Here is a 16352-nt window from a genome sequence, read left to right on the forward strand (position 1 = left end):
CTCTGTTAGTGTGGCTAAGGGTTTGTCTATTTTGTTTACTTTCTCAAAGAACCAACTTTTTGTTTTGTCAATTTTTTTAATTGTTTCTTTTGTTTCAATTTCATTGATTTCAGCTCTGATTTTAATTATTTCCTGTCTTCTACTACTTTTACTATTATTCTGTTCTTCTTTTTCTAGGGCTTTGAGCTGTAATGTTAGGTCATTTAGTTGTCGACTTTTCATTCTTTTGTTGAATGTGCTCCATGCAATGAATTTTCCTCTTAGTACTGCTTTCATAGTGTCCCAGAGATTTTGATACGTTGTATCATCATTCTCATTGACCTCGAAGAATTTTTTTTATCTCCTCCCTGATGTTTTCTGTTATCCGTTTCATTCAATAGCATATTATTTAGTCTCCAGGTATTGGAGTAATTTCTCTTTTTTATTTTGTCATTGATTTCGAATTTCATTCCATTTATCATATCATCTGATAAAACAATAGGCAGTATCTCTACTTTTTTGTATTTACTAAGGGCTGCTTTGTGGCATAACATATGGTCTATTTTCGAGAGGGTTCCACATGCTGCTGAGAAGAAAGTGAATTCACTCGTTGATGGATGGAATATTCTATACCTGTCTGTTAAGTCTAAGTTACTGATTGTGTTATTGAATTCTATGGTTTCTTTGTTTAGTTTTTGTTTGTAAGATCTATCCAATGGTGACAGCAGTGTGTTAAAGTCACCCAGAATTATTGTGTTGTGGTCTATCTGATTCCTGGAATTGAGGATTTGTTTGATATACATGGATGCACCATTGTTTGGGGCATAAATATTTATGATCGTTATGTCTTCCTGATTTATGGTTCCCTTAAGCAGTATGAAATGTCCTTCTTTATCCCTTCTGACTAACTTTGGCTTGAAGTCCACTTTATCTGATATAAGGATGGAAACCCCTGCTTTTTTACTGAGTCCATGTGCGTGGTAGGTTTTTTCCCATCCTTTCACCTTTAGTCTGTGAATGTCTTTTTCTATGAGATGAGTCTCTTGCAGGCAGCATATTGTTGGGTCTTTCTTTTTAATCCATTCTGCCAGTCTATGTCTTGTGATTGATGAGTTTAGGCCATTAACGTTCAGGGTTATTATTGAGATATGATTTGTATTTTCAGTCATTTGGGCTTATTTTTGCTTTTTCACTTGGCTTGGTTTCTCCTTTGAGTGGTTTTTCTCTAAGGTAGTGCCTCCCTTTGCTGACCTCTATTGTTGTTTTCATTTCTTCCCCATGGAATATTTTTTTGAGAACATTCTGTAGTGCAGGCTTTCTATTTGTAAATTCTTTTAACTTTTGTTTATCTTGGAAGGATTTTATTTCATCTTCAAATCTGAAGGTTAGTTTTGCTGGGTATAGGATTCTTGGTTGGCAACCATTTTCTTTCAGAGCTTGAAATACGTTGTTCCAGGCCCTTCTAGCTTTTAGAGTCTGGGCTGAGAAGTCGGCTGCTATCCGTACTGGTCTCCCCCCCCTCTATGTAATCTACTGCTTTTCTCTCTCGGTCTTCAAATTCCATCTTCATCATGTATGTCAGGCACTTTCACTATGATGTGCCTTGGTGTGGACCTCCTGTGATTGTGCATTGTACAGTTTTAACAGTGATCATGACTGCGTTCTGCTCCTCATCCTTCTGAACTAGGGACTAAACTAAGGGCACTTCACCATTGAGTCACAACCCCTGCCCTTTCTATTTGATTTTGAAATAGGGTGTCTCTAAGGTGTTGAGGCTGGCCTCAAACTGTGTTCTTCTACTCAACTTCTAAGCCACTGGGATTACAGGTATGTGCCACCACACCCAGCTCACACTGTTTAGCTTCACAGATTAAGTTATTGCTGGTAATATGATTCCCAAGAAAACCCAAACAGGTAGAACACTGATCAAGTAAGATGTTTTCCAGCAAAGCTGAGCTTTGGAACCCCATAAGTCATTGTAGCACACAATTTTTTTTTGGTTTTTTGGTTTATTTAATTTTCTTTTAATTGTCAATGGACCTTTATTTATTTATATGATGTGCTGAGAATTGAACCCAGTGCCTCAGGCATGCTAGGCCAGAGCTGCACCACTGAGCCGCAATTTCAGCCCCTTGGTTTCTTTTAAATGCATGATTTAGATAAACTTCAATGAAGGTCAAAGTTAATTGGCAATTTTAGAAGATAGTTGGTGACCCATGGAAGAAAGGACACAGTAGTTGACTGAGAATTCATAAAAAATTCTTATTACTGTTTGAATCTGAATGTCTCCCAAAAGCTCACATGTTGGTTTTATAAAGGCTTGGTTCCCAGATGGGTCGTTACTGGGCAGTGATGGAATTTTCTGGAGTTGGGGCCTAATGGGAAGAGAGAGGCCTAGCTAGAAGAGGTGGGTCACTGGACTAGGATCTTTGAAGGCTATGTTTTGCCCCTGACCCCATTCACTGGGACCTGGCTGCTCTGAGGTGAGTGGCTTTGCTCTGCTATGCCCTTTTGCCATTATGCAATCTCTCACCACAGGCCCAGAAATAACAGAGCCTCTGAACTAAAATGAAACCTCTGAAACCATGAACCCAGAGTTCTTTAGCACAAGTACTCTGTCACAGAAACAGAGTTGACTCACACACTGCTCTTGATGTGCTCATGCTGCTCTTAACCACAGTCATGACTAGACAATAATTTTCTATAATATTTGAACCCTCTCAGGCACTAGGCAACATTCCTCAGGATTTCAAACCATTGCTTCCCAATAACTGTACCATCTGAGTTCCACTATTTTAAATCTCAAACAGAAGGCCCCAAGCAAAAAAAAAAAAAAAAAAAGTACTTCAACAGAAATTTACTAATATTTTTAAATCAAAAAGAAAACTAAATTTCAATTGTGCTTATTCCTAAGAAAACAATTTGTTACCTTTTGTGAGAGTTGAAGAGTCTTTCGTTTTCTTCCTATTATATAAAGATTTCTTTCCTCCTCACCTTTCTCTATTCGAAAGTCTTCCAATTTCCTACAAAATTAAAATACCAAGTTATACTGGTTACTAAATTGATATAAAGACCATTCAATTCTAAGAATCATACTTTTAGGTAATCTTTAAATTTATAAACAAAAGTCAAATTTAAAAACATGCTAAAATTTTAATGCAAATATAAATAAAATGTCAGAAGCAGCTAGGAGATTCACTTTTCATATTTAACACTAAAATATTTGTTTTCTGATCGGCCCTATTGGGACCTATTCAAACATAATCTCCCATCCCAAGTGTCCCCACTATTTTCCAAGATTGCAATTCCTGTCTCTATAAAGAAAAAATGAGTCCTCCACCTTTACTCAAACTATGTATTCTACAATTTATGGTAAACAAGACAGAAGTGTCATTTGCTTTTTCATTTCACTCACAGGATACAAAAGAGATAATTGTACCACGACCAATTTCAAAATGAGGGGCTTGCCACCATGAGGAAGACACAAAACACTGTCTCTCTCCTCCGTGGAAAGACTGAAAATCCCTTTCCTGCAGTTTACACAATACTCAAACTACACGTCTATATGTTCCTGTTTACTACTCCAGTAGGGAAGTTTCCAGACCGTCTCTGGCCATGCTCTCTATGTAACAAAGTACAAGGACAAAATCTTACCTTGAGGAAACTTTTTCCCAAGGTACATGTGGCCCACACTTAGATTTCAATGCAACATTCACATAATCACAAGGGATCTCTCAATCAGATTCAGCCCTTAACAAGTTTACAATTTCACCACTTTTATGTGTTTAAGGAACATACAGTGCGGACTTTCCTTCCCAACCAATGACACTGCTACTAATATCTGTAAGCTTCCCTTTGTTCTAACAAGGAATAATACATATGCATAATTTGTTCCTATATATAATTCATTCTCAGTGAAGCAAAGGAACCTTGGAGGCACTCCTCAGGATCCATTTCAACTGTGCATAATTCCACTTTTAATAAGATCAGCTAAGAAAGTGGTGTTCATTAGAATTCATCTAGAATCCATAGTTCATTTAGTATGAATAGAATTTTTACTATTATGAGGTTAAGCAAACTACATGCCTGAACACTAGGCCTCAAATAGAATTATCTACTAGAACCTACATTATTTACTAATAGCCCTGCATAGTAGGAACCTTTCTCTTACACTTTTATCTATTACCTGTATTTCCCACAATGTACATAATACTTAGAAACCAATTTTAATTCTCTTAATCCTTCTCAAAGGAAACCCTAACAAAAAAGTTATGCAGGCCAGGGCGGTGACACATGCCTATAATCCCAGCAGCTCAGGAGGCTAAGGCAGGAGGATCTCAAATTCAAAGCCAGTCTCAGCAAAGTGAGGCCCTAAGCAACTCAGTGAGACCCGGTCTCTAAATAAAACACGAACTAGGGGCTGGGGAGATAGCTCAGTCAGTAGAGTGCTTGCCTTGTAAGCACAAGGCCCTGGGTTTGATCCCCAGCACCCAAAAAAAAAAAAAAAAAAAATACAAACTAGGGCTGGGGATGTGGCTCAGTGGTTGAGTGCCCCTGGGTTCAAACCTAGTGCCAAAAAACAAAGTTATGCAAAATCAGTAAATTCATAGTACCTATAGATTACAGTATAGGGATTGCTGCCAACAACATTAATCACTGCTGCCTCATTTAGTATCTTGTTTATAAAATCCCATGTGCTTTTTTTTTTTTTTTTTTTGGGTGCTGGGGATCGAACCCAGGGCCTTGTGCTTACAAGGCAAGCACTCTACTGACTGAGTTATCTCCCCAGTCCCTCCCATGTGCTTTTTAAGAATACAATGCTAAAAAGAGATAAGCTCTTCTTTGTAAAAATTGTATTGTGGCAAAGAGTAAGCTAACTCACAAAATCCATTCTCCTTTTCTTCCTTAGAAAAAGAATCCCAATTTTGACCTAGGTTTTTGGCTGCCTCAATTACAAACTGTACTACATCATCTTGCTTTTAGCTTAGTATGGCCAAATGACAATCTTCTCCATGAGTTAAGAGCAGCAATGTCATGTAACTATTTAAATAAGTTCTCAACTAAAAATGCCCTTTGAGTTTTCTGCTCCTCTCCCTTCCTCTGACTTAAATCTCAGACTACATCACAGATAGTAATATATGTTGGCTACAGCTTCGGCAGTTACCTTGACGATAGGTGAACTTAAAAATGGAAGCAGAGTCCCATAAAGGAGATCAAGAACAAGAGCCTGAATCCCTGACTTACTGGGGAATCCCACTTATGGCCTTAAACTATTTCCAGTCTTCCTTCAAAGAAAAGAATAAGTGCTTATATGTTTAAGGAACTAGCCTTCTGGTCTTTCACTCCCAAAGCTGCTTGTTTCCCTTGGTTTTGACAAGCAAAATTATCCCAAAATGACATTTTTGGTTCTGATGACCATGAACCTCAAGACACAAATTTAAAACTTAGAGCATACAGTAATTTTCAGTATTTCTCATCACAGAGATTTTTTGTTTCACTACTTTGTGTACTTTTAAAACTTTTTTGTACTCACTGCACAATAAGTACCTATTACATGTACTCCAATATTACTCTATCATCAGTGAAACTCTTCTGGCTACACACATGAAGAAAACACTTTCACAAAACTATTCATTAGTTATCATGAGACACAAATAAGAAGAATATGGAAACATTTTACTTACTACTATAAAAAAGTACTTGCTGTCTCCATTTCAATGACAACTCAAAAATCAACAGAAAGACTACTGCCCAGATGATAGTATGAACAATCATCACATAGTAAAAGGAAACAGGTCTGCTTAAGAGAAAAGACTGATTGTAGGTCTAAATCAAATCACTTTCAAGATGAACTGTAACATTTGTTCCATCCCTGATGGCAAAGAGGCTATGCAAGGCTACTATGTTACTTAAGACTGAGAGACTGCCTGGAACAGGCTCCTCTTGGCAGAGATGCAACAGTTGAAAAATCAGTAAAGAACATCAGAAATAAGCCGAACCCAGGACTGTTATTTATACGCTAAAACCCAATACACTCAACTCATAAGACAACTCAAATTGGTTATAAATGAAGGATGAAATGGGATACGTATTTTAAGTGTAAATAAAGAAGAACTAACCATCTCTCCTGCCTTTTATATATTAAACTTTACAACTGGATAATCAAGTATCCTTGGGTAAACTTCCTTACAGAAGTATCAAAGCAGCCAGGTATGATGGTGCACACCTATAATCCCAGCAACTAAGGAGGCTGAGGCAGGAAGATCACAAGCTCAAGGATGGCCTGGGTCGTTTAGTAAGACCATGTCCCAAAATAAAAATTTTAAAGGGATAGGGGTATTGCTCAGTAATAGAGCACCCCTGGGTTCAATTCCCAGTACTGCAAAAAAAGAAGTATCAGATAATAAATGGAACACTTGATTAATAAGAATTGAAATATCACCTAATGAATTAATAAATTTAGGCATTAGCATCAATATGTGCTAATATCACCAAAAAACCTTGATATGCATGCATTTTGATAGAATTACATACCATTTTGAAACACTTGCAAAAAACGAAACATAATTTATGACATCTGACACAATTGGAAATTTAAACTCTCCCTGGGTATCTGGTTACAATGAGAAACTGCTTTTTTTGAAGTTACGGTGGTGGCATTGTGTTGAAAGTGATGAATGAATTACAGGTTTGTTTGAACCGTCCTAGGGCAGAGGCAATGCCCTTCTGAGAACTCTGTGGTATCTTGCGGATAAGAAACTGCTCATTCACTGGTGATGCCCCACTCGAAGACTTCTGAGTCTCACGGAATCTACTGGTTCAAATAGAGACCAGCTGCCCAGAGGAGGAAGAAACATTGGCACAAGCTGACAAGCCCCAGTTGGGCTGTTTTCCTCACAACCTCACTTTTATCTTGAAGAAGCCTCCTCACAGTAAATCACTTTGATGTTTAACCTACATAATGAACGTGCGGAGCACCCTCGTGGTCGGTCAGCGCTCTCCTATCAGGAGCTCTGTGGCCCACCAGGTCCCGCTTTTTATAAGTGAGTGTGTCTATTTCCAATCCTCTCACCTGCCCTCGTTCAGGAAACTGAGGAAATGTTGCATGGGCTGCAAAAGCCTTGTGGTTATATTTTAAGAAAATTCCTCATCTTTCAGAAACATACTGAAATACTTACAGAGAAAATAACCTGTCTGGAATTTTTAAAAAATAACACTGATAGGATAACTGTGGGTGTTTGTATAGATGAAACACTGACTATGAAAAAATTGACGATAAGTAATTTTGACATTTTTCTCCCACAATTAAAACAGATTTCCAACCATTACTAAAATGTATTTATGGGATTACATATATACACAACTAATGGAATTAAGGATGTGTGAATATACTTTCACAGAGAGAAGCAATATAAATAGATTTCCTAAAACAAACCTAAATATGCCTAGTGGTACCTCTGGTACAACCACTCTTCGTTTCCAAGCCTGCAGGTCACGCTCGGTAGCAATCTGACTCCTTGGAGCATTTTGATGCATCTGACGAACACCTTCAACTTGTCCACTACGACGCAGACCAATATTTGGAGGAGACTGGATATCTAAACTTAATCTTCTAAAACCTAGAAAAAATTATTAAAAAATGATTCCAAAATAATTTCAAATTAAAATGCCTAGGGTAACAAGCATGTACTTCCTTCCCCTAAGAGATACCAAAAGCAGAGATGAAAGGACCTACTGAAAACACTTGTGTAACTAAGATCAAAATGTAGAATGCAGAGCGAACATTCACTGCTAAACCTCAATTTAAAATTTTATGAGACGGAAATTTTAAAATGTGCTGATGTTTTCCATGTTTGCCTCTCTAAAAATTCTGCTTTCAGCAAAACTCCACAATAAAATCAATCTTTGGAAAAATCCACATTGAAAACTGCTTCCTCAAATCAAAGAGGCTTTATAAGAAGCCCAATCACACCAGCAACTGAGATCCTCAGGGGACAGTGGGAACCACCAGGCAGGCGACTGCCACAGCGAGCATGAGCCTGTTATCAGAACACTGTGGGACATGCTGACTGCACTGGCAGTGGAGATTAACGCAGCAACACAGGACAGTGCAGTCTGAGTCAGTGGACTTCAGTGAAGCCAACTCAGGGGACAGGACCACATCCCAAGAGCCAGAACCCAAAGAGGCTGCCCTTGAGGACAAAGTCCCAGGCATTTTGATGGGGGTGTACGGAGGCTGAGAATTGAATTCAGGGGTGCTTTATCACTGAGCTACATCTACAGTCTTTTTTTTTTTTTTTTTTTTTTTTTTTTTTGAGGGGTTTCACTAAGTTGCTGAGGTGGATCTCAAACTTGGGATCTCTTGCCTCCACACCCAGCTAAGTGATCATTTTCTTAAAACAGGGTGAGAGGGTTCTTGATACTAACGCAGCATACAAACTGTAGGCCATTTCCTTTTCCTTCAAAGGCTACACTATTGTACTCCAGATGCGCCAGCTCCTCCTGCCTTGGCAAAACCACAAGTGAACATCACTTCTGCATTCTCCTGCGTCCCACATTCTATTCACCAATCACGTGAACAGTCTGCACTACAGAACACACTGTAGTTCACCTACCAATAAAATGCCTATATGAAATATACTGGGATGAAACTTTTTTTTCCTTTTCCCTCCCTTTTTCCTCTTTCCCAGCAGCTGTCGCCATGAAGGTCGGGCTGTGCAGTTTTAGCAGATACAAGATAAACCCCAACATAGGAGATGCTGCGCCAGGACCAACACAATGATTTTCCTATTTCTTAATACAAAATGCAAGTCAGCAATCCTTTCAAAGAGGGATCCTTGGCAGATAGACTGACTGTCCTCTACAGAAGAAAGCACAGAGGGCCAGCTGGAAGAAATTCAAAAGAAGAAAACCTGACATGCAGTCAAATCCCAGAGGGCCATCACTGGTGCATCTCTTGCAGATATAATGGCCAACAGAAAAGAGAAATCAGAAGTTAAGGCTCAACAAGACCAAGCTATCAAGGACGCCAAGAAAGCAAAAAGGCTATGCAGGCCATCTAAAAAGATGGCAATGGCCACTGCTAAGACTCCCACAGAGGGAGTACCTAAGCAAACGACTGAAGCCTGTCAAGGTTTCTGCTCTCTGAACTGGTAGAAAACACTAAATTGGCAGATCAGATTTTAAAATAAAAATGTATCCATGTGGCTGGGGAGATAGCTCAGTTGGTAGAGTGCTTGCCTCGCAAGCACAAGGCCCTGGGTTCAATCCCCAGTACCCAAAAAAAATGTATCTACAACTCTTAAAAAAAAAAAAAAAAAAAAAAAGAGAGAGAGGAAAAAAATATACTGGGCTGGGGATGGAGCTCAATAGAAGAGCACTTGCCTCGCATGTGCAAGGCCTTGGGTTCAATCCTCAACTGTTCAAAAAAAACAATTAAAAGTTAAGGGGCTAGGGTTGTGGCTCAGTGCCTAGCATGTGTGAGGCACTGGGTTCAATCTTCAGTACCACATAAAAACAAAGGTATTGTGTCAATCTACAACTACACACACACACACACACACACACACACACACACACACACACACATATATAAATACATGTAAAGTTAAATAAAGTCAACATTTTGATACTTGCCCTCTACAGTCAGTGAGGACCCACAGAAAAATGGGACCCCTCTCTGGGCCCTGCAACTCTGATGAAACCCCATCTGTGGATCAGGGAGATTGAGGACACTAGAGAACAGGAAGCCAACCAGTGCACATTCTGCAAAGAGGAAGGTCACTGGAGAAGAAAATGTCCCTGATGCTTCCAAGAGAAGCCACATATGGTCAAACCAGACCTCAACCCATCCTGGCAAGTGGCACTACTTATACAAGAAAGCTAAAGGAGCCAGGAGGCTTCACACATGTAGATTAACAGTGGGGAACTCCACCAGTGGTTCACTTTATGCTCTGAATGTAGTCCCTGCAGCTCTGCCACTGCAACTTATGTTTAAAATGGACCCGTGTTTCTTTCTCTTCCTCTCACCCTGCTCCGCCCTAATCTCTCCCCATCCCTAATCTGGGGTGGGGGGAAACAGGATTACCTTTCCTCCCCTTCCTGGAATGACCATCTCCCAAATTAACAAGTGAATTACAACTCCAGAGAACATGTGGAATGTGTAGCCTTTGAACCACCTTTTTAACGACAACCCCCCACCCCCCACCCCCACCGGGTTCCTGCTAAATCACAGCCTTCGAACAGGAGTCCCCTGTGTCTCTCCTTTGCCAGCAAAGCAAAAAACCTTTTTATCTTAAAAAAAAAAAAAAAAAAAATACACACACACACACACACACACGCACACACACACACAGATATAGTTAGATGTTGAAGAAACATTTCTTGAATTGGGAAATATAAATTCTATATTTAACCTCTTAAGTAAGAGTGTTATTCTCCAAAAGTTATTCTCCAATTTGCAAATACGCAGAAGTTTATTTACTATAACATTACTTATAATAGCAAAGCATTAGAAATAATCTAAATGCCCATGAACACATTACAAAGATTTACTATTCCACATAGCAGAGTAATATGAAACTATAAAACAGGATGAGGATGAACTCTGTCAACTGATGAAGCAGTACATGGTGATTCCTAGAACATACTGTTAAGGGGAAAAGGTGCAAAGAATGCATGTGTATCGGTGCCTCTTATGATGCACTGAAGAACAAGGTTTAACCATAACACAATTACCAGGATATGATCAGACAATCCAAACTGCAAGAAACCCTGTGAAACAACAGGACTGAACCCTTCCAAAGTACCAAGCTAAGAGGAATCTTTTCTAGATTAAAAAAGACATAATTGGCTGGACGTGTAGCTCAGTAGGACCTTGCTGGCCTAGCATGTGTGAGGCCCTGGACTAGATCCCCAGCACTTCCTCGAAATAAATAAATAAATAATAATAATTAAATGTGACAAGCAAAGCTAAACTAATTCTAAATTTTTAAAAAGCCATGAAGGATGACAACACTGAAACAGCTGGTAGAAGATAGATAGCATCACTGTAAAAACAAAATCTGCAGAGTGTAATCATTCCACCATGTTTATGTTAAGAGTATGTTACATGGGCTGAGGTTGTAGCCTGGTGATGGAGTGGTGCCTGGCATGTGTGAGGCACTGGGTTTGATTCTCAGCACCACATACATAGTATCTACCCAATTTGGTTTAAAAAAAAAAAAATTAGAAATATAAAATCAAGGGAAAGCTAGAACTATAGTTTTCCTTCAAAAAAAAAAAAAACTCTTATTATACCATTTAATACCACTTGCAAATGCCGATTTTAGAGAAAAACTTCATTAACCCTTTCAAGTACTTGAAAATAAAATGCTCAATTGTTGTTACAGCAAATTAAATTACCTCTAGACTATTAAGCTGCAAAAATATATTGCTTATTCCAAGTTTTTCACAATGCATGTAACAGAGAAGACTTCGTTTACTCTTTAATTTCAATGCAGCCATATTTAGGTAAAATACTTCTCATATATTTGTTACCTCTTCGAGGTGTTTCTTGCCCATTCGGAAATCCACTTGGAACAATATCCTGATCTGCTCCCATTCTCTGATCTTGCTGCTGCTGCAACTGCCTTATCATTCCATCAAGGATGCTGGATTCTGGGCTTCGTTCGCCATTATCATTGGTTTGTAGACTTATAATTTGTTCAATTACCTCTCCATCACCTACAAATTCAATTATGAATCATAATATATATGAGTAGGAAAAAAGAGAACTTCAGTAGCCTACAATTAAAAATACATTAACAGGTTTGGGAATGTGGCACAGTGGTCAAGGGCTTGCCTAGAATTCTTTTGGGATCCAATCCCCAACACTGCAAAAGAAAAAAAGATGACCACAATAACTGTTTTAAAAAGAAAATAACTAATTAGAAAAGATACCCTACACATTCACAACTAATTCATTCAGAGAAAAGATCCAAAACAAATCCCTTCTTTGGAGTACTGAGTACTACAAAAACCTCAACACAGCCTCTGGGACCATAGTAGGACAGGAGGAGGAGGACTATGGAAACCCACTTCTGCCAGCATTAAGCTGGGGCTACAGACGAATGCCTTCCAGCGTCAGGCTCCCACTTGGCTGGGACCACGAGCGTGCTCCACTCACTGTAGGAAGTTTACTGAAACTTCACTGATCACAGCAGGTATGCATGATATTCTAATGTGGGTGAAAACAGTGATTCTAACTTATATACTGTCTTATGGAAAAGGCAGTGGGGGTATGACTTTCAAGGTCTTCAACAAGAGACAACTATAGCTCTCTGAGCACCCCAGGAGTCCTCAGAGAACAGATACAGTTGAAGGAGGCAGTTACACCTGCCTGTTCCACTCAACATAAATGACCATATCTCTTTACTATGTTTTCAGCAGAACCAGTACCCATAATCTTCAAACATGGAATCAAATTTTTAAGTTTCTTTGCTTCTTTACATTTCAAACAGTCTTTTCAGAAACATTTAACAGGTTCATGATTAGAATTAATGAAAATAATTATTAAATGGCTGTGAGTTTACAAAAATGGTTTAGAAATATGTCTGGATATTAATATTGTCATGCAAAAATCCCTTATAAATCTTCCTATCACAGATGCATCTTTTTCTGAAACATGAACTCAATAAACACAAAACCTCCCCCCTTTTCCCACCCATCTAAAATGTAATATTAAAAGTAATGAAAAGATTAATTTGCCACCATAGTAACAGATCCAGAAACTGAAAAATCTCACATAGCATTAAAGAGCGGAAAACACACACTACTACCCAAGCTTTTATTTATATATTTTTATTTACATGTATAGAAATATGCTGGGGTTGTGGCTCGGTGGTAGAGTGCTTGCCTAGCATGTGTGAGGGACTGGGTTCAATTCTCAGCACCACATATAAATAAAGGCATTGTGCCCACCTACAACTAAAAAAATATACATATATATGTATATACACACATGCATGCACACACATATACATACACTCATGTATGACACATCTTTTACTACAGAAACTAACGAAGAACTTACAGGAGCTACATATCAGCTCAGATTTGACTTTGCCTTTAAAAGAAAAAAAAAATCACTAAATTTTTTATCACTCTCAAAACAAAATTATAAAAAATAAAATAAAATAAAAATTTAAAAAAAATTATAATTAGAACACCATGAGATCAAAGGAAAAATAGTAACAAGAAGATTTTTAATCTTGACCCCCCCCCCAAAAAAAAAGTTTCTTAGGTCTATAAAACTTCTCTTTGGTAGCACTTATCACTTAAATATTGACCTTCTCAAGAATCACAATAAATGTTTCCACCTAACGTGGTACGATCAGTACTGAAGTATCAAGGGAGGGTGGTTTTGAGCATAAAGACTGAAGTGCTTCAGGAACTGACCCTTCACCATAAACAACAGTAAATTAGGGGAAAATATTAATAAAACATGGGTTTTCAGACCCTGGACAATAGGCAGCATGGGATTGTGATCCCCAAGAGAACAAAAACCTGATTGCTCCAGGTTTCTGTGAGGAAGTAGTTTCCACATGCAGAACAAATCAGAGAACCTGAACAGTACCGAGTTCTTGAGCTGAGGAGACAAAAGTGTCGTGCTGGAGGAAGAAAGGAAATGCTAAAACATGCAAGGCTGAACCCTAGAGAAGTGAGGCACACAGAAAGCTCCAGAGACCTGCAGTAAAGTTCAATCAATTCTCTAAATACTGACATGTGTGCATGGACTCAAACTCCACCATGAGGGAGGCATGTGAAAAAGCACTGTGTTCCCAAATTCCCACAGCTCTCACAGGGCTGGAATGGCTGAAGTTTCCACCAGCCAGAAGAGTCTTCATAATCCACAGCACAACTCCTTCATGCATATTTCTGATTTTTAACACCCAGAATATTAAAAAGACTCAAGTGCAAGCCAATGAAGAAGATAATAACTGCTAGGAATTTGGTGCCTTGACCATGATTTGTACTATGGTGCCAGAATTTGTATCACCTGTGCTTCTCCACTACCTGTGCAAATGCCAGCACTATAAAAAAGGTAAATAATCTCCCAGTACTTTAATATTATGAAGACAACTGTAGGCACAGTGGGCATGCTTGTAATCCCAGAAACTTCTCGGGCTGAGGCAGGAAGATCCCAAATTCAGGGTCAGCCTGGACAACTTAGCAAGACCCTGTCACAAAATAAAAATTAAAAAGGGACAGCGAGTAAGATGAGGTTGCACACACATGTAATCCTAGTAACTCAGGGTGCTGAAGCAGAAGGGTCACAAGTTCAAGGCCAGTCTGGGAAATTTAGCAAGCACCTGTATCAAAATAAAAAATAAAAAGGACTGGGCATGTAGTTTAATGGTAGAACCCCCTAGATATTCACTTCCCAGTACCAAAAAAAATAAAGCAAAAAGGGTTGGGGATATAGCTTAATGGTAGAGCTCTCTGATGTTCAATTCCTCTGAAATATGTGACTTCTTCTGTTAGTTTTGACTAACTGAAAGAAATAAGGAAAATCCACATAATAGCTACTTCAATCCTCATTAATAGCCCCAAACTGGAATCAAGCTAAATGTCCTTGACTATCAGTGAATGGATAAACAAATGATGGTATATGCACACTTCCCCAAAGTACTCTCTCTCAATAAACAAGAACTACAGATACATGCGAGAACATGAATGAACTGGCACCACGCCACGTGAAAAGAAGCCAGGCACAAGATTCTACATATTGTATGATTCCTTTTACAATAGCCCCCCCCCCCATCTACAAGACATACATTCCAAGATCCCCACAATGGATGTATGAAAGCAAGGACAGCACTGAACTCCATATAAACTATGTCTATTTCCTGAACTGTACAAAGACAAATTTAATTCCTTTTCCATCTTAACCTAAAGCACTGCACGCTTAACCTAAATCATATTGCACACTGTGGTTATTAACATGCAGTTTGATATACAAATGGAAAACTAGCACAAATTCATTTTCCCTTCAAAATAATTTTACAGACAGAATATTCTTACCATAGCTCTTAGCATCTCGATATTCATTTTTTTTTTCCTTATTATATTCAGAACTTTCTCCTTTTCACTCCAAGAAAACACATTACAGCTTCTTTTCGAAACACCTCAACTGCCAGCATCACACTCGGCACTTTGGGCCCATTTTAAGTAAAGTAGGGTTTAACTGAACATAACCACTGTAATATTGGGATAGCTGGTCTGACAATCAAGAGAGCTAGTACTAAGGGGCGGGCAGCTTATACAACACAGTCAAAGGGATAATTTATATCCTGGGGAGGACAGCAAAAGATTCACCACACTACTCATAATGGCATGCAATTTAAAGTTTATGTATCTTTTATTTCTGGAATTTGCCATTAAATATTTTTCAATCACAGGTGGCACATAATTGAGACCATGGAATGTGAAATCACAGATATGACTACTATGTATAAAATCCCCTTAAAAGACAAAGTTAATCCCAGCAGTTCAGGAGGCTGAGGCAGGAGGACTGCAAGTTCAAATTCAGCCTCGGCAACTCAGCACGGTACTTTGCAACTCAGCAAGACCCTGTCTCTAAATAAAAAATTTAAAAAGGACGGGGGATGTGGCCCCCTGGGTTCAATCACCAGTATTCCACCTCTAGCCCCGGAAAAAAAAAAAAAAAAAAAAAGACAAAGTTAAAGTGACAGAAAACAGTGGTTATAAGGGACTAGAAAAAGGGAAAAAACTGTTTCTAAATGGATCCAAAGAACTTTGGGTCATAACAACAGGTAACAGGAAAATCATCAATGGATCCTAAAGCTTGGGTGAAGTTTGGCAAGAATAGGGTCTTTGTATATCATCTCCCCTATTAACTACAAAGAGAAAAATGGTAACTTTTGAGAAACTTGGTAAGCAACACCATAAGAGGTTAAAGGCAACATTACCAATCACTGGGAAAACCAATCATAAGCAGCCTGCCATGTGATGCTGCTCCAGGAAGACAGCATCCATGCTGTACTGTCAAAAGGGCACAACCCACACCAAAGTGGCAAGCCCAGACTGAGGCATTCAGAATTCCCAGCCTACACACTTCAAATATATCAGTACCATCCAAGTCAAGAGCTAAGACCGGGACTGGGGTTGTGGCTCAGTGGCAGAGCACTTGCCTAGCACATGTGAGGCAGTGGGTTCAATCAGCAGCACCACATAAAAATAAATAAATAAAATAAAGGTACTGTGTCCATCTTAAAAAAAAAAAAAAAAAAAAAGAGCTAAAGTCAACTCCAGATTAAAGGAAATTTAGAAAATAAGACGATTTCATGTGTAGTCCCAAAGTGAAACCAGGG

The 16352-nt window shown here is 38.7% G+C and overlaps 1 protein-coding gene and 1 pseudogene across 3 annotated transcripts in view; one reads left to right on the forward strand and one right to left on the reverse strand.

Moving 5' to 3' along the window:
* The window catches only part of Brwd1 (bromodomain and WD repeat domain containing 1), a 119816-nt gene that overhangs the window by 68153 nt on the left and 35311 nt on the right, over positions 1-16352 (reverse strand). For all 3 annotated transcript variants that reach the window (XM_047563871.1, XM_047563872.1, XM_047563870.1), the window contains exons 18-20: positions 11518-11703; positions 7415-7598; positions 2909-3002 (exon numbers count right to left, since the gene is read on the reverse strand). In XM_047563871.1, coding sequence (XP_047419827.1) covers positions 2909-3002; positions 7415-7598; positions 11518-11703 — 464 coding nt within the window. The remainder of the gene's footprint in view (positions 1-2908; positions 3003-7414; positions 7599-11517; positions 11704-16352) is intronic.
* On the forward strand, positions 8681-9127 carry LOC124992790 (60S ribosomal protein L24-like; annotated as a pseudogene).

This window comes from Sciurus carolinensis, chromosome 9 (genome assembly GCF_902686445.1).
Source record: "Sciurus carolinensis chromosome 9, mSciCar1.2, whole genome shotgun sequence".
In the NCBI taxonomy this organism is placed as follows: domain Eukaryota; kingdom Metazoa; phylum Chordata; class Mammalia; order Rodentia; family Sciuridae; genus Sciurus; species Sciurus carolinensis.